Source organism: Marmota monax, unplaced genomic scaffold (assembly GCF_021218885.2).
Source record: "Marmota monax isolate L192 unplaced genomic scaffold, Marmota_monax_Labrador192_F-V1.1 WCK01_AAM20220418_F8-fsc00068, whole genome shotgun sequence".
NCBI classification, from domain to species: domain Eukaryota; kingdom Metazoa; phylum Chordata; class Mammalia; order Rodentia; family Sciuridae; genus Marmota; species Marmota monax.
This window is the reverse complement of record NW_026692352.1, coordinates 5021363-5049176: the sequence shown is the minus strand read 5'-3', so window position 1 is coordinate 5049176 and position 27814 is coordinate 5021363. Positions and strand designations below refer to the sequence as shown.

Genomic DNA, 27814 nt, shown 5'->3' with positions numbered 1-27814 from the left:
TCAGGAGGGCCAGATCTACTGTGGCCTCGCCACCTGCCCTGAACCCGGCTGCCCCGCACCCCTCCCGCTGCCTGCCTCCTGCTGCCAGGCCTGCAAAGGTGAGTCTGTGCCTAGATCCGCCAGCCACCCCGGCCCCTCCTCTGTGGACTAACCATGAAGTGTCAGAGCTAGGAGGAACCCCGGGTACACCCAGCATACAGTGACCATTCCTCCAGGGCAAAGGTGGCTTCGCCTGGACCCCTACTGGAAAATAGAGCTCATTGCAGAGACCAATGTGCCATTTACATTATCATCACAACCCCGGAAGCAGGGAAAGGGAGAGTGGGGCAGAGCAGGAGAGAGAAGTAACACAGGGATGCCTTTGGGGTCTGGCCTCTGCTTGGCAAACCAGGGGATCTTGTGCTCTAAGTGATCTTCTTAGAAAAGCCCAGGGTGGGGCTGGGGCATAGCATAGTGGCTACCTATGCACAGGCCTGGTTTCAATCGCCAGCACTAGGGAAAAAGAAAGAAAGGAAGGGAAAGAAAGATAGATAGGGGGTGTCAGAGGAAGAGGTAAGAATTTACTCACCCATGGTCAAAGGTTCACCCCAAGGGTGGGGAATTCCTTTACGCTTCCCTGCCATGCATTCATGTCGGTGCTGGGTGCTGGGTACTGGGTGCTGGGTAGCACTGGGAGTGGCAGGCAGGAGTGGAGTGAGGTAAGAAGTCAGGACAGGGGCCATGAACAGGAGATGCAGGCACAGGAGGGGTGCTGCTAGATTAAGGACCTGTTGGCTGGAGCAGAAGCGGCACTGCTATAGTGTGCCAGTGGACATGTCCCTAGATCAGAAGAGGCTCAAAGGGGTGAAATGGCACAAGACAAAGGACTAACCCAGGCTGGGACCATGTCTCTTCCTGTCTTCCTCGTGGCAGGGTGGGGCATAGGATTTGGCTCACCAGGGTTCAGAAGATGGCTGTAGAATCTCTGGATGAAAGAGAGGCCCACACACAGGCTAGTGAAGGGCAGGCTGGGCTTGAGCAGAAGGAAGTAGCCAGGCTGTTCCCTGTGTGCTTGGTAGTCAAGGACAGCTTTCTGGAGGAGGCAGCACTGAGGACAGGGGAATGCTTCAGATGGTGGCATTTTGGAAGATGCACTGGACCAGGAGTTAGGTGACTCAAGTGTAGTCCCAGTTCTTGAAGCTAATGCCACAAATTTCTTGCCTTCTCTGGGCATCAATTGTGCCCACAGAAGTTGGCCTGTGATTTCCTACAGATATTAACTCCAATGTCTGATTCTGGGAAGCAGGAAAGCTCAGTGGGAGCTAGACGGTAGAGGCCGGCCTAGGAGATAGATGGCACTCAGGGCTATAGGAAGCTGTGGGTCTCCACAGGACGCTGTGAGCTGGTTCCCTAGGGGAGAGGAAACTAGAAGGTCCTGCAGTGTTCAACTGGAGGGGCCGAGGGGCTGGAGGGTAGGGACCTGGGAGTGTGTGGTGAAAACCAAGGCCTCATACTTCAGTGCAGCTGTAGGTAAGAGGGGTGGCTGTCCAGGACACTGCAGCTAAACTGGCTACAGGAGTGGGATTCTGGGTCCTTGGACATCCATGATGGCTCAGTATCCCAGAGAAGAGATTTGTCTTTTTTTTTTTTTTTTTTTTGGTACCGGGGATTGAACTCAGAGGCACTCAACCACTTAGCCACATCCCCAGCCCTATATTTTATTTAGAAACGGGGTCTCACTGAGTTGCTTAGGGTCTTCCTAAATTGCTGAGGCTGGCTTTGAACTTGCAATCCTGCCATCTCAGCCTCACAGGCCACTGGGATTACAGGCATGTGCCACCATGCCCTGCGTGATTTGGTTTTGTTTTTATTTTCTTGAGACAGAATCTTGCTATGTTGTCTAGGCTACTCTTGAACTCCTGAGTTCAAAGGAACCCTCCTGCCTCATTCTCTCAACTAGTAAGACTATAAGTGGGCACCACTGTGCCTGATTTAGAGATTTGAGAGGTTGATGCAGGCAGATCACAAGTTCAAGGCTAGCCTCAGCAACTTAGGAAGGCCATAAGCAATTCAGCAAGACCCTGTCTCTAAATAAAAAAATAAAAAAAGAGTTGGGGATGTAGCTCAGTGGTTAAGCACCTCTGGGTTTAATCCCCAGTACAAAAAAAAAAAAAAAAAAAAAAAAACCCAAGATGAACACGATGCTCTGGCCTGGTCAAGCAGTTCAGTCTTAATGGTGACCAGGAGGTCATTGTGGGGAAAACAAGGAAGAAATCCAGGATGAGGGGAGGCTGAAATGGAAAGTGGGATGAGTTACCCCTGGGCAGAGGAGCCTGCTGGTAGGCTGGGGCTGTGGAAATGCACTAGACTCTGGAAAGGGCAGAGTCTGTGGATGGAAGCCTCAGGGCTGGAGCTAGCAGGGCTGAGGAACTGGAGGCTGACCTATCTTCCTTTTGAGTTTTCAGATGGAGCAGGTGAGACATCAGCTGAAGAGGATCCCTTGCAAACACACAGTGGGATGGTAAGTATGTAGCTTACCCTAGTAGGGAGGATAGAGAGGCTGTATCTGGGCCTAAATCCGCATGACTCATGGATCATTAGTGCCTTGGGTCAGCTATGCTAGCCACCTCCCCGCTACCCCAGTCTAGTTCCTCTCGCTGCACTCCCATCATGGCTGATGGGCCAGGAGGAGCCTGGGAGAAAACAGATATCCACACAGGCTAGGAGCAGGACCTAAACTTCCTTACTTCCCTCTTGGGGATCTCTTTGTCACTGTTCCATCCGGCCTGTCCTCGGGCTGCCTCCAGGAACATGTTCTCCTAAGGGAATGACCTCTGGTTTGAGTCAGGCCCCCCACCCAGTTCTTGGGACACTGGTTCTTTGGGATCTACCTCTCTGTTTTCCCTTCCCAGTCCAGTCTGCAGTTAAGTTGGGCTGAACTGCTCTCTTGCTGGTCTGAGAGGAAGGAGGTGGGAGAAAGGGCCAGACACTGACTCGAGTCTCCCATTGATCCTCTGTGCTAGGTCTACAGCAGGAACAATCTCATCTGCTCTTTCAGCCTGGGTCTCCTGAATCCTGGGGCACTGGAGGCTGGGTTCCTCTTCTCAGAGATCCTCAGGAGTGCTCATGACCTCTCCTTCTCTGCCAGATCATCCTCTTTTTCCAGGCTGGACCTTCTCAAGGGGAGGCCTGTGCCACAGGACCTGAGCCATTCTATCCTCTCCCTAGGAGGCAGTGTAACTTCAAGCCCACCCAAGCTTAGTTCCAGGCCCAGGGCAGCAACTTACTGACTTGCTGGATGAATTGGGCAAGTCACCACATGGGGAGTGGACTCCCTAAGTCCTTCTTACCTCAATTCCACTCAAAAAGCATTTCCTGGAAGTTTTCTGTGTACCTGGGCCTGTGCTAGGGTCTGGGACAGTTTCTACACTGGGACCTCTTGTGAGCTCAGTCTCTGGCCTACGAAAGAAGTGACTCAGAGACTGTATGGGCAGGAATGAGCTTTAGAAGAAGGGATGTGACTCTGGGTGGAGAGGGCAGTACTAGGCTCTGTCCCCTGTCCACTTGCTCCTCTCCCATGGCCTGGAGCTGCCCAGTTCCCAAACTGAACTGCAAAGCCCGGAAGCTGCCCTCGCTTCCCACCCTTTGCCATCATTGCTAGTCCAGATCTGATCTGAAGGGGCAGCACCTTGGGTTCTTGGATTCCAGGAGCTCAGGAAAAGACTTTTGAGCTTGAAGACTTTTGTCTCTGCATGCAGCCTGATCTTAGTCTTCTGCCCCATAGGATTTGGGGACCTACTGGGATCTTCAGAGGCCCATCGTTTTTTCATACCAACTAACTCTTCTCACACAAAAGAAAATTCCTGGTTCGTACTCTTACTATGTATCACTTTCTTTTTTCTTTTCTTTCTTTCTTTCTTTTTTTTTGGCACTGGGGATTGAACAGGAGCATTTTACCACTGAGCTACATCACCAGCCCTTTTAACTTTATTTATTTTTAAATAAAAAATTGACACAGAATCTTGCTAAGATGCTGCATTTCTAAGTTGCTGAGGCTGGCCTTAAACTTGCAATCCTCCTGCCTCAGCATCCTGAGTTGCTAGGCGTGCACACTGTCTTCACTTTCTGTTTCTCACTTAAGTTCTCCACATCTTTCATCAGTTATGTCTCCCAGATCAAAACCTCAGCAGCTTCTACTCACTCCAGCCCCAAGGTCCTGGCTCTGACGAGGCCTGGAAAGGTTTGATGGAGACTGGATTTTAAAATCACTATGCTCTGAGAGTTTTCAAAGATCCACTGAGAACATCCTAGACTCCATCCAGATCTTTCTATCTGGAGCCTATGCCCTCTCTTTACCGGGAAATCTGTGGTGTTCACCCTCAGGCCTCTTGCTGCAGCCTTGCCCATGGCTCCTCCCCCAGCAGTGGACCGTGGCACTCAGTGAGTGAGCCGTGTTCTTCTTGCCATTTGCAGAGACGTTCCCAGGATCCATGTTCAGGCGATGGCGGGAGAAAGAAAGACCCTGGCACCCCAGCCCCCACTGGCCCCAGCTCCCCTCGGGGCTTCATCCCTCGTCACTTCCGACCAAAGGGGGCAGGCAGCACAACTGTCAAGATTGTCCTGAAGGAGAAACATAAGAAAGGTGGGGCTGGACCCTCCTCCAATCTGTTGATGGGTGCAGGGGACCCAACTGTGTCTACCTCCTTTACCCCTTCTTCTGGTTCCCCCAACTCAACTTGGCCATGAGCTTGTAATCTCATAGAATATCAAAACTGAAATGCCCTTGGAGGTCAAGGGGTCTAACCCCCATTTGACAGGACCTTGAAGGGCACAGCATTGAGTCAGAGATAGAACCAGTCCTAGAACATTACAGCAATATTTTTTGAGCCTCTGTCGTGTCTTTTCTGGTAAATGGAAGAGACAGAACAGAGAGGTGAAGAATGGTCTCTGCCCTCAAGTGGTTCATGGGCTAGCTGGGGAGAAAGATGAATAAATTAATATCAAGCAGTGCTGAGGAAATTTTTGACAAAGGAAGAAGGGAGCTGGGCTGCAGAGAGACCGTGGGGATGGAGTCGGGGAAGCCAGGGCTGCATAAGGGTCAGGGCCTCACTGCAGGGGTCCCCCACTGGTGGTGATGGAGAGCCATGTGGCTACCAAATCCCAGCCATTGCACAGATAGGACACTGAGGTGGGGAAGGGGAAAGGGACTTGCCAGAGCTCATGCGATCAACAGGTGTCAAGTTGATCTCAGTTCTCCTACCCCCAGGCCAGCCCTCTCCTTGCTCCCGAAGCTAGGGGAGGGCTCTCCATCTTCAGCTAGTCCCTACTGGGGCATCTCAGCCCTGGGTGCCGAGATGGGGGAGTGTCAGAGGACAGGTGTTACACCCTGGCCTGTGCTTTGCAGGTCTCACTGTTGCGGGGAGGGAGCTCCTCCAGGGCCCATCCCATCTGCTGCTGCCCAGAGAATCTGGCTGGGCCTGAGGCACTGACCCTTCACCCTTCCTGTCCTCATCTAGCCTGCGTGCATGGAGGGAAGACATATTCCCATGGGGAGGTGTGGCACCCCGCCTTCCGCTCCTTTGGCCCCCTGCCCTGCATCCTATGTACTTGTCAGGATGGCCACCAGGACTGTCAGCGTGTGACCTGCCCTACCGAGTATCCATGCCATCACCCTGAGAAAGTGGCTGGCAAGTGCTGCAAGATTTGCCCAGGTACAAGGAGGTGCTGGGAGCAGGGAGGGCACAGACACTCTCCCCAGGGCCACAGACATTTGGAATATCTCAGACCTGGAGGTGCACACACTCAGAGCCACAGGACGCAGGGTTTATAGATGCACGGACTGTAGGAGCACAGGAGGGGAAAATGTCAGACCGTAATGGAACGATCAAATGTTATAGTAATAGAATCAGGTGCCTGACAAAGATGTAAACTCATATAATGTCTGGACTCCATCAAGTCATAAAATCTTAGAACCTTAGAAATTTCAAGAATAGCCATTGCTGATTGAACACTTCACGAGTTCCTTATCTCATCCAGAGGACAAGGCAGACCCTGGCCACAGTGAGATCAGTTCCACCAGGTGTCCCACAGCGCCCAGCCGGGTTCTCGTCCACACGTCAGTATCCCCAAGCCCAGACACCCTGCATCGCTTTGCCCTTGAGCACGAAGCCTCTGATCAGGTGGAGATCTACCTCTGGAAGCTGGTAAAAGGTGAGCAGCTCACTCTGGGCTGGGGATACCTCTGGCCTTTCCCCTTCCTGTCCTCCAGACCCCCCGGGGCCTTAGGCGTGTTTTGTTGATCAGGTGCTTCTGAATGCCCTCTCAGGTGTAAGAGTCCCTGATTCCAAGAAGCTGGGAGACCAACTTGGTCTGTGATTCTCTTGACAGTTCTGATAAATTCCCTCTCTGAGATGCCAAGACCTTGAAGTGCTCCCTCTCCTGGGGGGAAGGGGTTATTGCATCTTGCAAGGAGCCTACCCTGATGGAACTGAGAGATGTTTAATGGTAGGATTTCAGTGGCCCCTGAGGCAGATCTTTCCAGGCAGGACAGCATCCCCAAAGCATTAGGCCTTGAGGCTAGTTTCACTCAGCCTTTTCTCAGTGGTGGATCCTATCACTTCAAGGTAAGTTGATGTCAGAATTCTGTGAGAAAATTGCCCTATTTAATAGGCTGCTCCTATTACCAAGTGAAGATCAGGAGGAGTTTTCACTGATAAGGGGGTTGCTGAGAGTTTGGTTTTTGGGTAGAGTGAAACATTAAACCACGATTCAAACTAAACTCTTTAAGTGTGAATTACTGATAAGGTCACTTTTCTCCACTGATGGGTTTGGCCGGGGGAGTGGGGTGGAAGCGGAAGAGGGAATGATGTTAAGAATGATGAATGACCATGACAACCAATGTGTGTCGCACTTTATAAAGTGCTTCCACATTCACTATCTCATTTGATCCTCAACGATCCTGAGAGTTAGATATTATTATCCCCATTTTACAGATGAGGAAACTGAGGCTCAGAGAGGTGAAGTACCTGGCCCAAGGCCACACAGCCAGTAAGTAGAGGACGGGAGCTAGAGCCCGTGTCTTGTGACGTCAGATGCGGCTCTTTCCCTGCTCTACTCTGCCCCCTGTCGTAGGAAGAATGGACGAAGAAAGTGGAGCTGTTCAGCCTGGAGAAGAGAAGACTCAGGGGGCCAGGACTGCTGGCTTCATGGTTCTGAAGGGCTGCCCCAGGCAGAGGGAACAGCCATGTTCTGAGTGATCACAAGGGTCAGACCACAAGCATGGGCTTTGGAATAAGGCAGACCTGGGTTCGAATCCCACCTCTGCCACTTCAAATCCTGATTCTGCTCTTTCTTAGCTGTATGAACTTGGGCAATCACTTGACCTCTCTGGACCTCAGTTTTCTCTTCTGTTAATCGGGGAAGAGGGGTTTTGTAAGATTAAATGAAATGATATAAGGATAACCCCTAACCTATAAACATACTGCAAATGTCAGTTTCCTCCTCCCACCCATGGGTTGGTAAGAATTGCAGAGAGGCAGGTTCCTATCAATGAGAGGAACTTTCTCATAACCAGAGCCTTCCTACAGAGGAGGGAGGGAGCAATCTCTGCTTAGAGTAGTGTGTGAGCAAGGCTGGGGGGTCTGTCCTTTCCATTGTTTTGAGTCTTAAGATTCTGTCAGTCCCTGGGCTGGTGCTGGCTGCATGTTTACTCTGGGCCTCCCCAGAATCCACACTCTCCAAGCAGGTGCTGGGGCCATGGAAAGTAATAAGCCCCAGGTTCTGTCCTCAGGAATGCATGGCTTAGTGACCCAAGTGCAGTGAGAGCTGTCGGGGGCTGAGCTGGCCAGGAAAGGCTGCCAGAGATGGGCCTCCACAATGTAGGGGGCTGAGAGGGACTTCAAAGGGGTGCTTTGCTGGCAGAATGGTAGCGACAGCCTCAAACTTTGGCTCCGGAGCCTACGATCACATTCCCTGTACTCTGTGACCTGCATGTAGCAGGCACTATGTAGCATGCGCCTCATCTAATCCTCGTGAGAAACCTAAGGGGTATGTATGAATGCCCATTTTGTAGATAAGAAAACTGAGCCTGAGAAATCAAACAACTTGCTCAAAGTCACACAGTTTAAACAGTAAACCAAGGATTCAAACCCAGGTCTGATGTCCCCAGTGCCACCTCCATAGAGGTACTTTATGTTTTTAGGGAGCCACTTGAGGAAGGCTAAGCTGTGCCAGGATGGCACAGCAGGGCTGTAGCTCACTGCCAATCACACCAGGCCCCACAGAGAAGACTCTGTGTAGGACTCTTCACCTTCCCAATGCCAGGCCACCCTCCTGTCACTACCATGTTCCCCATGGCCTGACCCCTGAACTGCGTAAATGTTAGATCAGCTTCCTCAATCCTTCCCTGTCCCACTCAGACCAGGAGAGTCAAAATGAGCATTCCTAGGGCTGATTGTCAGGGGACACCACTCACTGTCCTCACAGAGGAGTGAAAACAGCAGGCAGGTGGGTGCTGGGACTTGTGCTAGTGAGGCCTCCCCACAGAGGGCCAGCTCCAGGCACCGGAACCTAAGAGAGAGCTGGCCTAAGGGAAAGGACCTTGGATATTCCGGAGCTTTGGGGTAGGGAAGACCTCAGAGGTCTCAATCCTAAGCCCGTCTGGGAAAGAAATGTCCCTGCAGCCTCCTGACGGTCTCTGGTCCAGTGTGTACATGCCCCCAAGTGACTCAGTTCCAATACTGTGAATGGCTCAGCCCAGGCATAGTTCATCTTCACAATAAATGGAAACTGTCCTCTTTCCTGGAACTCATCTACCAAAGCCAGTTCTGCCCTTGGGGACCACAGGGCCCAGTTACCCTCAAATCTTCACAGTCCTTCAAAGGACAAGAGACATTACCATGGCCCTCAGGCCAGCTCTTGATTCCAGGTCAAGAGCCCAGTCCTCCCATTATGCTTTAGAGACTATAGTGCGGGCCCCCTCCCTCATTCCTGTCACTCCCTCTCCAGGGACAGGCCTGTGTATAAGGACTTGTTCCTTCCTCATCTCATGCTTGTAACTGTGATGTAGCCCTGCACTTTTGGAGTTATATCCTGGTCCTTGGCCTCTGGGCTGGGGGTACCAAAGACAGTGCTAAGTGTCAGTGGAAATAACCCTGGGGACAGTTTCCTGGTTCCTAAAACTCAGTTCCAAGATCAGTATTTTATGTTCCCCTTGATGGGGTCCCACTCCGATTCCCATAAACCTGTTTAGTTCTTGGTTTTCTTGAAGGCAGTGCTGGCTTAACAGAGGTCTTGCTGGTTACATCTGTTCTTTTTGGCCAGAGGCCTTGGTGGGTAACAGCTGGTACGATGTCACTGTGCTCAGGGCCTAGTCTCATGTGTGTTGCCAGGGGCCAGCTCCCCATGAGCTACAAACCTCAGGGGATCTAGCTATACTTCATTCCTCCTCAGAGCATCACCTAGCCTGGGCACATATGTATTTGTTCATCCTCTCACCCATTTGTCCATCCATCTATCCTCCCATCCATCCATCCATTCATCCATCCTCCCATCATCCCATCCATTTCTCCATCCATCCATTCTCTCATCCATCCATCCATCCATCCATTCATCCATCCATCCTCCTATCCTCCCATCCATTCTTCCACCCACCCTCCCATCCATCCATCCATCCACCTATTCTCCTATCCATCCATCCATACATTCATACATACATCCAGGGATTCATTCATTCTACATACCTGATATGGGCCAACCTCTGGATCCAAAGAGGAAGGCCCTCTAGAAGTTGGAAGTCTGGTAGGGACACTGGAATATACATAATAGTAGCACCTTAGAAATGGGTACAATGGCAAAAGCCAAATGCTATGGTTGTTCCAAGGAGGAAGTTCTCACTGTCTCAGGGGTGGATTAGGGAAGATGTACCAGCCAAGCTTGGTGAATAGTCAGTTCACCTGGCAATGGGAGAAGTAGAAGGAGCAGAGAAGGTGTTGCAGCAAAGGGGTTGGTCCCTCAGGAACTTCAGGTGTTTGCTTAGAGCTGGACCACATGCAAGGTACTACCATTCTGAGTTCTTTAGTGACCGAGTAAGCACAGCTATTGGTCTTTACCATATGTTCTCTGCCCAGAAGAATGCTTGACCAGTCTATATGGGCCAGCCACCCACTTCCACTCCCTCCTTCTCTCTCTCTCTGTTCTGGACCTGTGGCCAGGTAGCTGTGTGAGCAGATGGTGCTAGTGACAGGAGCAGGGTCAGCAGAGAAAAGAGATTATGGAGTATGGACCTTGTCTTGGAAGTGGCGTGTGAATGTCATAGAAGGGGAATGGCAGGGTTCCATACACATGTTAAATGGCCACCACTAGGATTACCGTTAGATGGGCAGTAGGAAGAGTTAGGCTCTATAATAGTGGGTGGGGCAGGGCAGTGGGGGCCTGACTGAGGACAATGGCAGTGAGACAGGAGAGCAGATGGAAATATTCAGATTTATTCCACAGGATTTGGTGACTGATCAGAATGGGGGAAGGGGAGGGAGGTGGCTGGGTTGGTTTTAAGTCTAAGTCACTGACGGTAAGGTCCTGCTTTTCCTGCTCATGCCCTTGTCTCTGCCCTCAGGAATCTTCCACTTGATTCAGATCAAGAAAGTCAGGAAGCAAGACTTCCAGAAAGAGGCACAGAACTTCCGGCTGCTCACCAGCACCCAGGAAGGTGGGACCTTGGACTGAGAAATGGGGCCTCAGAGGAGAGCAGGGATGGAGGCAGGACCTCTTGGGGAGTTCCCAGGCTGCTGGTGCCAGGAGGAGGGGCTGTCAAGGGGGGGTGTCAGCCACAGACGTCAGTTCCCAGCACAGGAATCCAGTGGGCGGCTGGGCCAGATTTCTCAACTCGGAAGCCAGAGAGGGAAGGTGAAGCAGAGCTGGCTGGCTTTGGTCTTGGTGTTGGGGGTGGGGGTGAGAGGACAGAGCTGTAGGAGGGAGGTTTAAGCCTCCAAACCCTGGTGCTGCCCACTCCCTCTCTACTGGAACATTTCCCATTGAAACCCTCCTACTCACTGTCCTTAGTACCCTTAATTTGTTCTGCATTACTTTTAGGAAAATGGGCCCAGGTAGGGGTAGGGGAGGGCAGGGCACAGATGTGAGTATTACCAACAGGAGTCAGGAACCATCCCAGTCCCAAAACACAGGTTGTCTGAAGACTGGGTCATGGACCAGAACTGTTATGATGAGGATGACACCTCTTTCCTCCAGCCCCTGGCTATGCAACTCCTCCTACCCTCAGCTTTCCCCATCCCCAGTCACCGCCTCTGTTGTACGCGTGCTCACACACATACTCTTTTCTCTCTTCTGCCTCCCTCTATACAGGTCACTGGAACGTCTTCCTAGCCCAGACACCAGAACTGAAGGTCACAGCCAGTCCAGACAAAGTGACCAAGACCTTATAACAAAGATCTAAGCAATTGCAGATGTGAGCTTTATCATTTTTGTTATCATATATTAATAAATAAGAACTTGCATTACCCCTAAACCCTGTGTGCTGCATTTAATCCAGTCCCATGTGTGCTCTTCCAGGGACTCCGCAGGTTGGCCCAGTTATCCGTATTTTACAGGGGTGAAATCCAGAAGGGGTAGAAAGGAGCCCTCATCCTCATGGTGGGTTGCCACTGGAGCCAGGGAGAGTTCCTTCAGCCTCGTAGCCCAGGCCCTTGTGTGCTACAGTACCCTTGTCCTTTGCCCAGCACTTCCTCTATCCCCAAGCCCCCCACTAAAGCAGCTCCTGCTTTTACGAGCAGTTTCTTCCCCCCACCCCAACCCTCCTGGCCTCACCTAAGTGGCACTGAGCCCAAGAAGGGGCACTGACTCAGTTAGCCAGCAGTGTAGTGAATGGAGCCCCAAAGCCCTTCCCCAGGAGTCAGGGGCCCTCACCATTTTCAGTCCCTTGATAGAGACAAAACTGAGTTTAAGGAGCATAAGCAGCATTTGCCAGAAGGCACAGAGCTGGTTATTAGCAAAGGTAGAACTGGAAGCCAGGGCTGTGCTCAGGCTGGCACTCCTTCCCCAGTTCCATGCTGGGATTAATGTTAGAAGCCCAAATATTTTCACCTCTGAGGCGTTCCAAGGCTTTGCAGTCAGATGGCCAACTTGGCATCATGAGAAGAAGGACTAACACATATAACGAAAGACAGATCAATAATTGATCCTGTCCACATGCATTGTCCTTGCAATATCAAAAACGTTTTAAGACCCATGATTTCCTTAAGGTTAGTAAGTATAGGATTTATGCCCTTTGTAGAGAGGAGGAATGGGAGGCTCCGAAAGGTGTTCTCTTCCCCAACGCCTCACAGCATTTGGAGTGTTGAAGCAGGACCAGAGGCTCTGGTACAGTTGGTCTCAACTTCCTGCAGCCACAGCTCCCTATGGACACCTTGCCCAGGACTGGTTGAAAGCCCTGGAGAAAAGGTGGAGAGGATACTTATGCAGCCACTTAGAGGGCCTGACAACTGTTCTCGTAGTCTTGGCCTCCAATCTAGGGTTCCTGAGGTCCAGAAAGACAGCTAAGTATCCCACCAATGTCACCCCCACTGATCAGGAATGGGTGTCCAACTTCCTCAAGCTCCCTTTGCCAGATCTGGGGCCCCTGGTTTGAGATACTGGGAATTGAGTAACATGGCCAGAGCCTTACCCTCATCCCCTGAGTCAAAAGACATTCATCTCCTTCCCCCGTAGCCTTTGCCTGTCCCTCCTGAAGAAGACTCTTTACTTCAGCCTGCCTTGTTCCCACACAGGCTTAACCTGGAACTCAGAATGGGCTCTGAGCATCCCATATTTAAAGTAGCACAAGAACTGCAAGGCCCAGCCATTCACATGGTGACCTTTGGTCCTCTTTCAAGCTAGCTCGGATGTGTTCTTCTAGTGAAGCTTTCCCTGACACCTTCCCCAACCCTGCCCTGGTGCCACGCCCCTCCCCTCTGCTAGAGAGTGGTCTTGGAGGTGCTAACCTCAGGGTCCCTGGACAGGAATAGCTTCCCCTGTATAGTTATCCTGCTGTTGCAAGCCAATCTGCCATCCTGGTTGCTTTAATGGGCTTTTCACTTATCTGAAGCCTATGCTGTGAATCCCATGTTCCACCACGGTAGGGGCACATCAACCCCTCCTTAAATCAGTCTGGGCCTTTCTCAGTGTGCGAACACAGTGGTGTTAATCCAAGAAGCTCACACCATTCTAGTTGTCTTTTCCTTCCATCATTGTTCATAAAACATTTTCTGAGCCACTCTGCCTAGGCCCTGTGCTAAACCTTTGACACAGAGCAAGGATCAAAATTGCCCTTCCCATCCTGAGGAAGCCCCAAGTCCTGAGGAGAAGGGGGAGATGAAAGTGTTGTGACACCTGAGTGCTGAGGGTGGTGTTGGCAGGGACTGTGGGGAGTACAGTGCCCTGCCAAAACTGGGGAAGAACAAGATGGCGCTGAAGGATGAGGAGGTGGGAAAGGGGTGGGGGTGCCAGGCGAGGGTGTGCACACCTGTAATCCTAGTGACTTGGGAGGCTGAGGCAGGAAGATCCCAAGTTCAAGATAAACCTCAGCAATTGAGCAAGGCCAGCCTCAGTGAAACCCTAAGCAACTTATTGAGATCCTGTCTCAAATAAAAAATAAAAAGGTCTGGGGATGTGGCTCAGTGGTAAAGCACCCCTTGGTTCAATCCCTAGTCCCCAAAAAACAAAAAGGAAAAAGAGGAAGATGAAGAGAGAGGAGGGCTGGTGATAGCCTACATAGAGAAAACTCCATGGAAGATGAAAAATAGGGAGAATCACAAATAGCTCACTGTTGTGAGATAATAGTTTGAGGCAATGGGCAAAGGGAAGTGAGGTTGCCTGTCTGGCTGAGTCTCTGACTTCATTCTAGGGCACTGGGGAGCCTGGGTAGCACTGTGGTTGGATGTGTGGTTTAGAAAACCGGAAGGGGCTTAGAGGTTGGGAGAAAGAGGCTGAGACCAGGTAGGAGGTAGTTGTAGGAATCCAAGTGAGGGATGATGACAATGGCCTGGTAGGAGGGAGGTCATGGAGAGGCAGAGAGGACAAGCAACTGACTGGATGTAGGAGTGAAGGAGAGGGAGGAGTCCATGTGTTCCTGGAGTCTCACCTGGTGACAACAGGGAAAAGGACCCAGAAATTTCAGCTGGGCACACCTGGAGTCTCCGGAGACAGCCATAGCTCTTTGGGCATATTAGGGATCAGGAGAGAAGGCTGGGCCAGAGATGGGGGTGGGCACTGTTGGCCTGTGGTGGTAACTAAAGCCAGCGGAGAGACTAAAGAATGAAACGAGAAGGGGGACAAGGACAGAGCCATCAACAAGGGAACAACTGCAAAGATTAGAGGGAAAGCAGGAGGAATGGAGGTTGAGAAGTCTGCTAGATGAGGTCTTAAAGAGCCCTCTGTGAGGACAAGAGGGCTCTGGTGACCATGGCAATCAGCAATGTCAGGATCGTTGACAGGGAGATGCTGGGGTTTGGGAGGTGGGGTTGAGGTGGTATCTGGGGAGTGAGGAAATTGAAAAGTCTTTTAAGGAATCTGGTATTAAAGAAGGGCCAGGCTGGTAGTGCATGCTTATAATCCCAGCAACTTGGGAGGCTGAAGCAGGATCAGAATTGTAAGTTCGAGGCCAGGATCAGAATTTAGGGAGACCCTCAGCAACTTACAAAGCCTCTGTCTCAAAATAAAAAGGGCTAGGGATGTAACTTAGTGGTAAAGCTCTCCTGGGTTCAATCCCCAGTACCAAAAACTAAGCAAGTAAGCAAGCAAGCAAGCAAGTAAATAAATAAATAATAAAAGAAATTTGGCTATAAAGGAGAGAGGCAAAAGAGTGGTTGGCTGTGCACATGAGATGGAAGAAGGGTTTTCTATGGGAGATTCAAGCAAGTCTCAGTGATGAGAAGAAAAAGAAAAAAAAAAAACAGAAGTAGGAGGGAGGAAGATGAGGTTCAAGGACAAACTAAAACCCATTTTTCTTGGCTGCAGAATTGCTGTGTAACCCTGACTTGTCTCCCATGACAGAGATGGGGGAGACAGGAGAGGTAGTCTCCAGGGCTGCCCAGCTCTTCCCCTCCTGGGGCTTCCCAAGGGTCCAGCAGGGAGTCCTGTAGATCCACTGTCCTTCCTGGTGACCAGTGACATCCCTTCCCACATGAATGGCCATTAATAAACAAAGCAGTTTCATATTCATTGTCTTTTCTGATCCCAAGGACAACCCAGTGAGGTGGGGCTTGTTAACAATATCATAGAGATGAGGACATTAAGGCTCAGGGAAAGCGACCACATAATAGCAAATGGAGGAGTTTGGTTCCAACTGAGGACTATGATACAGTATCCTTAAAAATCCCAGAGCACTGGAGGGGGCCAGATCCTGGGCTGAGTCAGGTGCAGCAGACCTGGGCTCAGAACCTCTCTCCCACTTGACCCTCCTGACCCCCAAACTGTATCATCCTATTACAGTGCCAGACCTGGCCTCCAGGTTTCCTGGGGAGGCTTCCTCCTCCTCTTCCTGCAGCAGCTGTGAAGCCATGTCCTCCCATCCCCCCCAAGAACACTGGGCTCTGGGAAATGGCAGTATTTCTGAGAAACAGGACGTGGCCTGTGGTTTGGAGCTGGCCTGGGGGTGAGGGAAGGCCTGGGGCCCCACCAGGGACAATGGCATCTCTTTCTAGGGCTGGCTCAGCAATCCTTCTTCCTTTACCCTGATCCTTGGAAGTCTCCTCTGCCTGCCTTCTCCTTCACAGTCAGTTCATGGAAGATGGGCAGGAATTGCTGTAGGAGGTTGGCTGAGATTGGAAGGGGCATGGGTGGTAAGAGTTTCTATGTTCAGGTCTTTCTATGTATATGTTTTCTCAGACCCTCTAGAATGAGAACCTGGATCTTTGGATCACAGCTCCAGACTGGTTTAATGGCCACATGAAGTCTAATTTCTCTCCCTGGTCTCACTTTTATCTCCCTCTGGCATAAATGAAAGTTCAAACAGCAACTGAATGTGTAGCTACAACTGGAATCTGAGGGTCTGCTTCTGAAGTTTGGGCCTCCCCTGCACATGACATCTGTCCCAACAATGAGTAGATCAGCCTTCTCACCAGCTCCTCTGCCACAAGACTATTCTCTAGAATGACCTTTCAAAAACATAGATCTGACCATGTCTCTCCCTCATCAAGGCCCTCTGTGCATGACTTTCCACTGCCCCCAGGTTAATGCCAAGCTCCCTCTCCTGACCCTTCCTGGTCTGTCACCTGTTGCGGATTCAACCGAATCCCCTGTTTTGTCTCCCAATGGCACCCCAGTGTCCAGTGTGCTGCACCACCTGATCAAGTTTGGGATGGATCTGGGCTCCGGGAAGACAGGAATCAGACTCTGACACCATCAGAAACGTTCTCTCTCCATTCTCAATTCTGTTGCCCCTGAATGTCAGCACTTTCTTTCCAACCAACTCTTCTTAGAAGTAGACAACACACCATGCACTACTGAGCACCCTCACAGCTCACAAGCAGACCGGATATGAAGGGTCCTCCTCTCCAAGAAATGTTCTTGTGGGAGACTCTGATCAGTCCTCCTTGGGTGACATATCAATAATCCTAGGTGCTATCATATGACTGGAGTGGGGAAGAGCAGTGCCCCAAATAAGGTGGGTATAGCAAATACATGGTCACCAAAGAGATCCTTGTTCTCAGACTGCTACCACTATAACTTTGCACCATGTATTGGACCTGTGTGTTTTCTTTTATTTTTTTAACATTTATTTTTTAGTTGTAGGTGGCACAATATCTTTATTTTATTTTTATGTGGTGCTGAGGATCAAACCCAGTGCCTCACACATACTGGGTGAACGCTTTTCCTCTGAGCCACAACCCCAGCCCTGTGTGTCTTTTCTTCTGTGCCTTGTACAGGCTATTCTCTCTTTCTGGAAAGCCTTTTCCTATTTTCTGCTCTTATTATTCCAGTTTGTACCACTTGCTCTCTTGTTTAAGAAGCCCACTGACCAGTAGCAGAAAGGCTCAAAAGTCAATCATTGAAGTCAAAAAGAATAAGTTCCACTGCAGAAGGGCCTATAGCGCCAGGCAGCAGGGAAGACCAGGGCTGGCTTCCCAGAGGACATCTTGAGGATAAACTGGAATAATAAGAGCCACAAACCCCAGCACTATCTTTCCACTTTGACAAATATAACTTATTACTTAATGACCTTGATGTCCATGTTCAAATACGAAGTTTTCTGACTTCTCTGAATTCTTTGCCAGAATATAGTAGCAGAATAGGGAGTTTTCAGCCCTTAGCTTACCACTCTTATTTTTTGTTCTAGCTCTGTCCTGTACTGAGAGGGGTCTTATACATACGCATGCTGAACACTCCAGTGTGCATGTCTGTGATGGTTTTAGAATACCTCCATAAATGCTTTTATACTCCCCTCACTGTAAGGTGTGGCCCATGTCTTTTCCCTTAAATCTGGGTAGACTTGATCATTGGTACCAGCAGAATGAAGCAGAAATTAGGCTGGGTGACTTCCAATGCTAGACCAGAACAAACAATTCGACTACTGCTTTGTTTATTTTATTTTTATGTGGTGCTGAGGATCAGCTTTTGGAACCCTACATTGCTAGATTTGAAATCCAACCACCTGAGGCTACCATGCTATGAGGAAGCCCAGGCCACCTGGAGAGGCCACACATAGATGCTCCAGTTACAGCTCTAGCTGAGCTCCAAGCCAGCTATTGGAAGCTACAATCAGATCATGTACATAAAAACCTCTCTAGGTGATTTCAGTCTCTAGCTATTGAGTCTTCCCAGCTGAAACCCCAGACACCATGGAGCAGGGATAAAGCATCCCATTCCTCCCTGCCCAAGTTCCTGACACACAGAATTCATGAGCATTCTAAAACAGTTGTTTTAAGGTGCTGAATTTTGAGGATAATTTGTTATGCAGCAAAAATAAGTAGAACAGATTCGAATTTCACCCACAGCTGGCCTGACCCCTTTAGTGGTAAACAATCTCTCAGGCTAGAGAAGGGGCCTAGGGCAGGGAGATGTGCAGGTCTGTAACTGAATTTGGCTGTTTGGCAGAGAAGTTCAGGATTCTGGGATTCTGAGTGTATTCAACAAGGAGGTGGGGGTGTACATTCCCCTGATCTCATGGACTCCTTGTGCTAATGATGTGGGTGGAGGGGCAGCTGGAAGAGGGCCTACATGGGGCCCTTTAGAGGCCTGGCTGTGGGTGAATGGGGAGTCCCTCTTTCTGAGTCTAAAGGTGGTCCTGCTCTCCACTGCCACCATCAACACCTACTACTACCAGCATAGGTGATGCAAATATTCTCTGCATCCCAGCCATGTCCTCAAAAGTCCCCAGTGTGGTGAAGGAGAAAGAGACATAAATAGTAACAAAAGAGCATGACAAGCATTCAGATAGAAGGCTCAGGGAGGCTGTAAGAAACCATGGCTGGCAGCTGGGGGAGAAGGTGGTCAGAGAAATCTTCCCAGAAGAGGGACCATCCAAGTAGATACCTTAAGGAATGGCCCCGGGAAAAATTGCCCCAGGTGGCAGGGGACAGATAAATCTTGTTCCAGTTCTAGGAAACAGTATGGCCAGAGGCCCTGCGACAAGCATGAGTGTGGACATCTTGGGAACCTGCAAGAAGTCCAGCCAGGCAAGAGAAGAGCTTTGGGCAGTGAAGCAGGGATGAGGGGCACAGTGTGTAAAGAGAAGCCTGGAGAGGGAGCAGGGGCCAGCCTTTCCATTCTTTCAGAATGGGGCTGGCGATCAGGGAAGAGGTGCTGGCATGGTTGCCAATACCAGAGCTTATCCTGATGCCCCAGGGCCTCTTTCAAACCAGTAGTTACTTTAAATGTCTCCCCCTATTTTTGAGCCTGGAAGGATTTGTAGCAGTGGAGTGGCTCAGTCAGATTTGTGCTTTACAAAGAACAGTCAGGCTTCTGTGGGAGAGGGCTGGGAGGGAGTCAAAAACAGGAGTAGAACAATATCTTGGTAAATGATCGTAGCTCTCAGTGTCAGACGTGGTAGGAGTCTGGACTAGGGCACAGACAAGAGATAGAGAAATGGACGGGTTTGTGAGTTATTTAGAATCAAAAGAAGCCAGGGTGAGTCAGACATGGCCCCTACCTTCAAGAAGCTCACTGTGCAATAGAGAAGAAATAGCATGGACACGAATAGCAATTACAATCACTGTTTTGCAGGTGATCTCACTTAATCCTCACCACCAATCTCAGATGCAGGTATCAATATTCCAGTTTTGCAAATGAGGGAAATTGAGGCCCTGTGGCAGATGCTGTTAGCTGCCCACCCAGCAATCACTGTCTTTCTCTTTTCTAATAGAACCCCATTTGGATGGATGCTTAGCATCTGGGGTGAACCATGACTGACCTAAGCCAGTGCTGGTAATCCAATTCTCCTCTGTTGGTGAGTGACCTAGGGCTAGGTACATGATCCAGTGCCAGTGGAGGGCAGATTTTCCTCCTCACAGGAGGGAGTCACATGAGGAGAAAGCATTTTTGTTTCTTTTTCCCTTTGCTTCTTGTTTCATATGGTATTAGTTAAGGATGTGAGACATGGTGCTGCAGTAGCCATATTGTAACCATGAAGAATGATGAAAGCCAACAATGCTGAGGAAGACTGTAGGGAGCTGAGTCTTCAAAGACATCCATGAGCCCCATTGGACCAACCTAGGAGTCTACCTCCACATTTCTTATTAAGGAAACAAGGAGGCTGTGATTCTGGCTCAGTGGTAGAGCACTTGCCTAGCACATGTGAGGCACTGGGTTCAATCCTCGGCACCATATAAAAATAAAGCATACAATTACAAAAAAAGAAAACAAGATGTCCTCAGAGCTTATATTACCATAGAAGTGCTTTAGAAGTGACCCACTCAGTACCTCTTATCCCTTTGCCATTTTCAGATGCACGGGCTCTCAGTGCTGGATATTTATCTCCCAACATCGAGGCCAGCATCTACTTCTTGTAAAAGAACTGTCCTCACCGCTGGAACCTAGTTTGCATGTTTGAGCCTGGAAAACCAGAAGAGCCTGGGAATCTATAGCTCCCACTCCCCCGTCCCCCACCACCACCCCTGTGGCCCTTAACCAGTGACTGATAGTGAAAAATCATTAATCCCCCAGCTCCCTTGTGATGTGGACAACTGAGGAGTAATTTAAACTGTCCTTTGTGCAGCTCTAAAACTGAGCCAAATTCCCCTTTGTGGGACTTGCCCTGAATCATGCTCTTGCCTTGCCTTCTTTCCTTTTTCCTGCCGTCCCCTCTCCTCCACTCCCCTACTATGGATTTGTCTTCAAATGTGTTACTTTCTAACACATCACTTTCACATGACTCCTCATCTCAATTTCTCCTGGGAACCCCAACCTAAGAGCCACCATTAGCCAGGTTTTCTGTACCTGCAGCCCAGAGCATCTTAAAGGACACAGGCCCAGCAGGGCAAGTTCCCATGGCAAGTTTGTTCATATCTATCTACGTTTTCTGCCTGAGAATCCTGTTTTGCTTCAGTTTGGGGTTTATTTTGTATTTTTTGTAGTACTGGGGATTGAACCCAAGGGTGCTTTACCACAGAGCTACAATCTTCAGCCCCTTTCATTTTTTAAATCTTGAGACAGACTCTTGCTAAAGGGCTGAGGTCAGCCTTGAACTTGCAATCTTCCTGCCTCCGCCTCCTCAGTCACTGAAATTACAGGCTTAAACCACCATGCCTAGCCTTCTATGGTCTTGCTAAATCAATTAGCTGATGATTGAAAATATATTTTAGTAAAGTTCTATATCCTAAATATAATAACAAAGACAGTTAATTACTACCCAATTACTGAGCATCTTTCTTAAGTGGCACTAGGCCAATACTATCTCAGTGACCTCTTTAAATTTTCACTAGATTAAACCTATGTGGTGGATACTGCTTATATTAGTTTTCTATACTGAGTAACAAATTGCTGCAAATTTAGCATCTTAAAACACTTTTATTGTTTCACAATTTCTGTAGGTCAGAAGTCTGAGGACATGTCTCTGCTTCAGGGTCTTACCAGGCTGCGATCCAGGCACCAGTTAGGGCTATAGTGGAATGAGAGCAACAAATCAGGCTTATCAGATTTCAAAGCCCAAGGTCTTAGCCAGTATAGAAGGTAGCCAGCATTTTGACAGGAATAGAGTGTGCTAAAGGGGTTCATAACAACAAAGAACACCCCACTGCATCAGTGCAGGGCAGGGCTAGAGGATGTAGACTTCCAACAGGGTCAGAAAGAAATGACCAGTTTTGGCTATTTGAGAGTGGAGGAGGAAGGAGAGAAGAAAGCATTATTCCGGGGACAGTTTAGGCAAATGAAGGAGGCAAGCACAGGCATTTGGGATGGGATAGGGTGGCAGGTTGTTTTGGCCCAAGACAGGGGAGTGTGGGAAAGGAGGTTGAAAATATGGCCAGGTCCTCATTTGGAAAAACAGGCTGAGGAGTCACAGCTTTATTTTGAAGACAATGGGGAGTGACAGAGGAGTGTTGAGCAAAAGCAGACATACACAAAGATGCCTTTAGAAGGGTTAATGGCAGAGAATAAATGAGGGAACTGTTGAGCATCTTCTGGCCTCTGGTGGCCTTTTTCACCCAAGGGCACCTTTGATTCTCCCACTTAGAAGGGACAGTACATGAGTGAGACTGTGACCATTTTATGAATGAGGAAAATGAGGCTCAATGAAAGACATGGGGCCCTGTGAGTGAAATGAGTCTCAGTGGTGGGAACAAATGTCCCATTTCCCATTTCAGTGATGACCCATGGGAGAGTGGGGACCAAGGATTATATATATATATATATATATTTTTTTTTTTTCCTACAGATGTTGGTTTACCCACCCTCTGTAAATCCCATGTTCATACAACAGACTCAATATGGGGATTGATCAAATTCTGGGACCCCAAGCCGAGAAGTTCTGATTGGGTAGGTACTGGGTGGAGATCTGAATTGGCATTTTAAACAAACACCCCAGGAGTACCCAAAGGTCCTGGTTATCCTTCAAGAAACTATCAGCCTGGTTGGAGAAGGCTACCCATGATCCAGCCTGACCCTGCAAGGCCTTCTCCTCCTGTCCCTCCCTTTGGTGGCTGTCTTAGCCCAACTCATGCCTCATCACAACTTCGGCCTCAACCCCCCACCCCAGCCCTACTTCACCCAGCAGCTCTTCGGAACTTTCCAAAGCCCAGATCTGACCTTCTCAGTCCCCAGCTCAAACTCCTTGCGGGGCTCCCCATCACCCACAGGTGAGCAGCCACCTCCCTCGCCCATGCAGGAGGCAGTCCAGCTCTGGCCGACGCAAGGCACTCTGGGTGGCAGCCCTGCTCCCTCTGCCTGCTGAACACCTCAACTTGCCCTCCTCCGCGGCCTCCTCGTTGGGGGTCTTTCTTCTGAGCCTGGCCCCAGCGCTAGCTCGCCTGTTAACCTTTCAATTTTGGGTGTCAACCTCCCAGTAACACGGTAGGGGCGGCCGGCTGGCTGAGGTGAGTGCGGTCAATAAGGGGGAAACTGAGGCGCAGCGCGCGGATAACTCGCCCCCCGGAGACTCGAACTCGAGACTCCGCTCCACTCGGGGAGGGCCCCACTTCCGGCGGCTGCTCGCCCGCGTACGCTGAGCCGGGGCCGGGAGGCGGGGTCGGGGTGGGGGCGCTGGAAGAACGGGGCTTTGATTCTGCGTCCCGGCGCAGACCCAGACGCTAATTAAAATCGCCTGTGCTGCGGGGGCGGCGGGGCGGGCACAAAGCCGGCTTTGACCCGGCGGCCGCGGTACTGGCGGGCGCGGGGCCCCGCCGCACAGGGGCCGCTTGTGGGACTTGTTTGTTTTTGCTCGTAAAGCGCGGCCGCCGAGCGGTGCCCGGGCGGCGAGGGGGGCCGGAGCCGGCGAGGGCCCCTGAGGCCACGGCCGCCCGCCCCGCCCGCCCGGCAGCGCTGGGCTCCCCGCGCACCCCTAGGCGACCTTGGGCCAGTCCCACGACACCTGGGGCCTCAGTTTCCCCTTCTGTTACATGGTAACGGTGACAACATAGTAGTATTACTAAGAACGTTCGAGTGCTTGCTGTATTCCAGGCCCTGGGCATAGGCTGTTCCCATTTCATTTTGTGAAATCCTACCAGCTTTATTAATATCCCCCCACTTTTTTTTTTTTTTTTTTTTTGTACCAGGGATTGAACTCAGGGGCACTCACCCACATCCCCATCCCTATTTTGTATTTAATTTAGAGACAGGGTCTCACTGAGTTGCTTAGGGCTTCACTTTTGCTGAGACTGGCTTTGAACTCGTGATCCTCCTACCTCAGCCTTCAGAGCTGCTGGGATTACAGACTGGCACCACGCCTGGCGTAATATCCCCATTTTATAGGTGAAGCCCAGGGAGGTTGAGTGCCTTGCCCAAGGTCACATGGTTCTAAATGAAAGAGCCAGCCTGGAACCCAGGACTATGTCTCCAAAAGCCACAGTAGACTGCCACTCAGCCCAGGGAGAACTAGGAAGGGCCACCTGGGTCACAGGGAGGTGGGCTTCCACAGGGGTTTTTCTGGTCAGAGCCTGCTTACTACCTACCAAGCTGTCCATTTGAGAGTGAGCTCCCAGCACAGGGTTACTCAGGTAGGGCCCTAGACAGAATTACTCTGAGAGTTGCCTTAACAGCCCCAGACTTGAGGGTCTCTGGCTGCAGCCAGTGGCACTGCCCTGCAGGAGGAGGTCCCTTCCATCCTGGGCTACACTGGGTGGGATTTAGGGTTATTGCTAGTGCTTGCAGGGGTGCAGGTCTGTGTGGATGAGTGGACACTAGGAAAAGATGGGAGCCTCCTTATTGGGAGCACTCGTGGTTGGAGGTATCCCCACCCCCCAAGCCTCCATGGTCACCAAGTCACTGAATCTTGGGATCATACTCTTACCTCAAGGTCTTTGCTCTTGCTCTTGCCATCTAGCTTGCTTGTCCTCTGACTTTTCACCTGACTCCTGCTGTCTTTTCATTTCTCAGTTCAAAGTAGGCTATACCCTCCCAGCACTCACCACTTCTCTTCCAGAATACCCAGCCCAAGGGTAACGACATGCTGAAGGCCTTTGTCCTTCCTGCCAGACCAGGAGCCCCTGAGGATGGGACTGAAAGGACTTGTTCCCCTCTGTTGCCACTTCAACTCCCTTCACAAACTGGCCCAGGAAGAAGATACACTGGGGAGTAATTTCTGTGGTACTTTTGGTGAGGGCTCAGTCAAGGCCTTGTTGAGGGACTTTAGGTTAGGGTGGGTGTTATTAGAGAAATACAGAACCTGGTGGTCCAGGTTCACTGCCAAATGAGGTAACAGGCAAAGCAGCAGATAGTTCCCATTCAGTGAGGTGGGCACTGACAAGAGTGGCCCATGCTTGGGGTCCTGCCTTACCTCTGGGACTGGTCCTTTAGCAATCTCAACTCTATACCTCCGCACCCTGCCCCCCTCCCATGGCTCTGTGTCTGCAGACATGTGGCTGGGGAGGGCTCCAACTGGGATGGGAGTCCTCCACTGATCCCAACCACCTGTGAAGACGACAACACAAATGAGGAGGAGGACAAGGAGGGAGGGAGGGTTTCTCAAAGGCTCTCTCCCCCGCTAAGCCCTGGGAGCCAAAGCTTGGACAGAGACACTATTAACACAAAATTTGCAAACATGGCTTCTAAAATTAGCTCTGGCTGGCAAGGCCCACCTGGCACAGACTGCACCTTTGCGGCTGCTGGCCTGCTCCCTTGGAGTGCTGGCCATCAGTCTGTCAGCAGACATGTCACTCTGCCCTCCCCCACCTGTGGTAAGGGGCAGCCACAGCCCTGGGCTGGATCCAGGGGAGAGACCAACGTGAAGATGAGACTTGTCCCAAACTGATGAGAGGAAGGGGAAGGATGAGCTGGGTGAGGGGGAGACAGTGCTGCTGACCACAAAGAGTTTCCAAAATGGGGTGGGCTTGGGGGACAGGGCATGTGTGTATGAAAATGACCAAAGCAGTGTTTAAACTCTGACAAATGAAAATAGCCTCAAAGAGAAAACACCCAGAAGATGAAGACAAAACATGGAGGAGGAGGGAAAACCAGAAGAGCAGTTCCATGATCATCCTGGACCCGGAGTGGGGTGGGCACATGGTCACCCCCTAGTAACCCCTCAGAGCCAAGAAGGACCTGAGAGCTCATTTTGTCCAGCTCTGTCATTGAACAAGTGAGAAAACTGGGGTCCAGACTTGTGATGTGCCTTGCCGGGTCCCTGAGCAAGGCTTGCTCTAGGTCTGGCCTAGAACTGGAGTCTGCTGGCCTGATGCCATTTCCAACGGGCCTCTTGGCCTCCCACTCTGCTGACTGATGGAATGACCATCATTAATAATGACTCTCAAAAATGCTCCTTTCCACTGTCAATTTATTGAAAAAGGATTTACTGAGCACCTATGGTGCGTCAGACCCTGGGTTCAAGAAGGTGAACTGACAGGCAGCCCCTAATTTCCAGTAAGTTCCATTGTAGTCTAATGGCAAGAATGGCTTAGGTGTGCACAGAGCTCTGCTGTGCTCAGGTGCTTTCCCATTATTGCAGGACAAATAGCATGTGTTTCGCAGGATACAGTGAAGGAAACCAAGTCTCAAGGTAGTTACATAACTTGCCTGAGGTCACTCAGCAAAGTTTGGACTTAAGCCTCCCCATTTTGCTTCTAGAAGTCTTGGGCTCTTTGTGAGTCAGTGCAGACAGGCTTGTCAGAGGCCAGCCACTTGCTCGTGGAAGCTTCCTGTTCTGGATGCCCTCATGGAGGAGAGCTGGAGTCCTTATGACCAGAAGCGTCAGATTCCTCTGCAGTGTCTTACTTTAGGTAGGGCTTTTTGGAAACCTCTGGACACAGTACATAGGTAAGTTCCCTGCCCTCATAGAGCTCATGGGCAAGCCTAGCTGCTCCCTATTGGATAGTACCTACCCAGCTCTTCCCAGGAATGGATCAAACCAGACACAAATGCCCATTCATAGAATGAGGGAGTAAATCAAAAGTTTTAACTTTCTGGGCCCTCACACAGGCTGGGTTAGGAACTAGACACTAGTAGATCAGGAGATGTAAGGACATGTGGCCTTTCTCAAGGGTACCTGGCTGAGCGTTCCTCACAACAGCCTCTGGGCATTGCCAACCCGTGGCTACAGAAGCTCAGGCTCACACTTGTGAGGACCTCACATACCCACTTCCTCCTCTGTTTTCACATCATGTTGAATTTTTCTCTGCAGCCAGCTTGTTCAAGGTGGCCTTACCTGCATAGTCCCTCTAATTATTCCCCTACACCACAAGGGCACATCACAACTTTCCATTCACTGTTAAGAACTTCCCAGAACACCATGATGCAATCCTTGCCTCAAGAATACCCATCTAACATCCACTTTGTGGGCTGAGAGGGCTTTGAGCATAGGCGCTGAGAGAGAACCGGCTGTCCCACTCTGCTCACAGACACTAGAGATCCATCTGCATCTGGTTGTCCTTTGCCTGGGAAAGCTTCTTTTGAAGACACCACTGTGGACACATAGTGGCAGTTTGGAGTTATGTCCCTACCAATCCTAGCCACACCTAAGACAGAAGTGTCCATTTCTAGGCTGGGCCTAAGAGAGACTAGTGCTCTGGGAGGTGGGCTGGCTCTGAGGAGTTGGGGGCAAAATCCAACTTAAAGGCGTAAGGGGGTTGGCAGCAAGCTTCCTCTGTCCAATATTTTGTTCTTATGAAATTGATCCTATATTCCCTTCAAGGAAGTTGTGCTGGGCAGATTTTTGCTCAGGGAAGGCTACTGCTTGAGAATAAAATGAGGAAGAACACCAATTTATGTGCTCCCAGAGCTCCCAGGGTGATCTTTGGGAAAGGTCTGCCAGAAAGGTGTCTGGCTCAGCCTGACTGATACCCTTCCAGGGCTCTAGACTCAGAGCACCGGGCAGTGAGAGTGGAGGAGAATGGAGCATGTGGAAAGTGGCCTTGGTATTCCTTTCTCAGTTCTAGGCCATATGCCCCCCAGAGAAGTATCCTAATGTGGCCCAAGAGCCTGGCTCCTTGCAACCAAAATGCCTGCCTAGCTAACAGATTGTCCCTGAGGGGGGTAAAAATAGGAGACTCAGAGAGTGCACAGGAAAGAGAAGCAGAGACTGGGGAATTGAGAAGGTACTTAAGGGATATCAGACTGGCAAAGCTGCAGTTTAAACCCCAAGCTCATCACTGCCGTGCTGCCTGAGAAGTCCTTTGTGCTCTCATGGTCCCCACGTCTCCTGCAGACCTCAGTGGCTCTCTACTCCTTGCAACCTGAAAAACCCAAACTTACCACTAGATTCCTGCAAAAACCCCTGGGCTAGAAGGGACAAGCCCCAATTGTGGCATCAACTACAGAGTGACCTAGATAAATCACGTTTCTCCAGGCTCAATTTTCCCATCTGGAGATTGGGGAGACCAATCCCAGTTTCTCCATGTCCTCCCATAAGACATGATGCTGGCAGGGGGTGGGAGAATAAATGAGATCACAAATTGGAAACCACACGGAGGCTCAGCAGCCAATTACAAGTGATTCATCATTTATGACCTCATCAGCGTGAAAACACCAAATGGCAAATCCTTGCCTTATGCCCTCCCCCAGATTAGAAAATTATTCATTCATTCAGTCAATGGATTTGGAAAAGTCCCACTTAAATATGACACCATTTGGGGCTGGAAAGTGGGGGACAAGAGAACAAGACCCCAGCACAAGCCTCCAAGGGCTCACAGTCTATATTGGGAAGATGAGATTCACAGACATCCTCACCATCATCTTTGGGAGCACCTACACTACACCAGCCCTG

At 50.3% G+C, this 27814-nt stretch overlaps 1 protein-coding gene across 2 annotated transcripts in view; it reads left to right on the top strand.

Annotated features, from left to right (window-relative positions):
- Chrdl2 (chordin like 2) overlaps positions 1-11500 on the top strand; it is a 31199-nt gene extending 19699 nt beyond the window's left edge. Inside the window, exons 5-12 of one of the 2 annotated variants that reach the window (XM_046442170.2) lie at positions 5-98; positions 2445-2500; positions 4453-4621; positions 5496-5690; positions 6016-6189; positions 6972-7026; positions 10592-10684; positions 11338-11500. In XM_046442170.2, coding sequence (XP_046298126.1) covers positions 5-98; positions 2445-2500; positions 4453-4621; positions 5496-5690; positions 6016-6189; positions 6972-7026; positions 10592-10684; positions 11338-11428 — 927 coding nt within the window. In that variant the 3' untranslated portion in view covers positions 11429-11500. The remainder of the gene's footprint in view (positions 1-4; positions 99-2444; positions 2501-4452; positions 4622-5495; positions 5691-6015; positions 6190-6971; positions 7027-10591; positions 10685-11337) is intronic. The other variant, XM_046442171.2, reaches the window with a different exon arrangement.
- The last annotated feature ends 16314 nt before the right edge of the window (positions 11501-27814 follow it).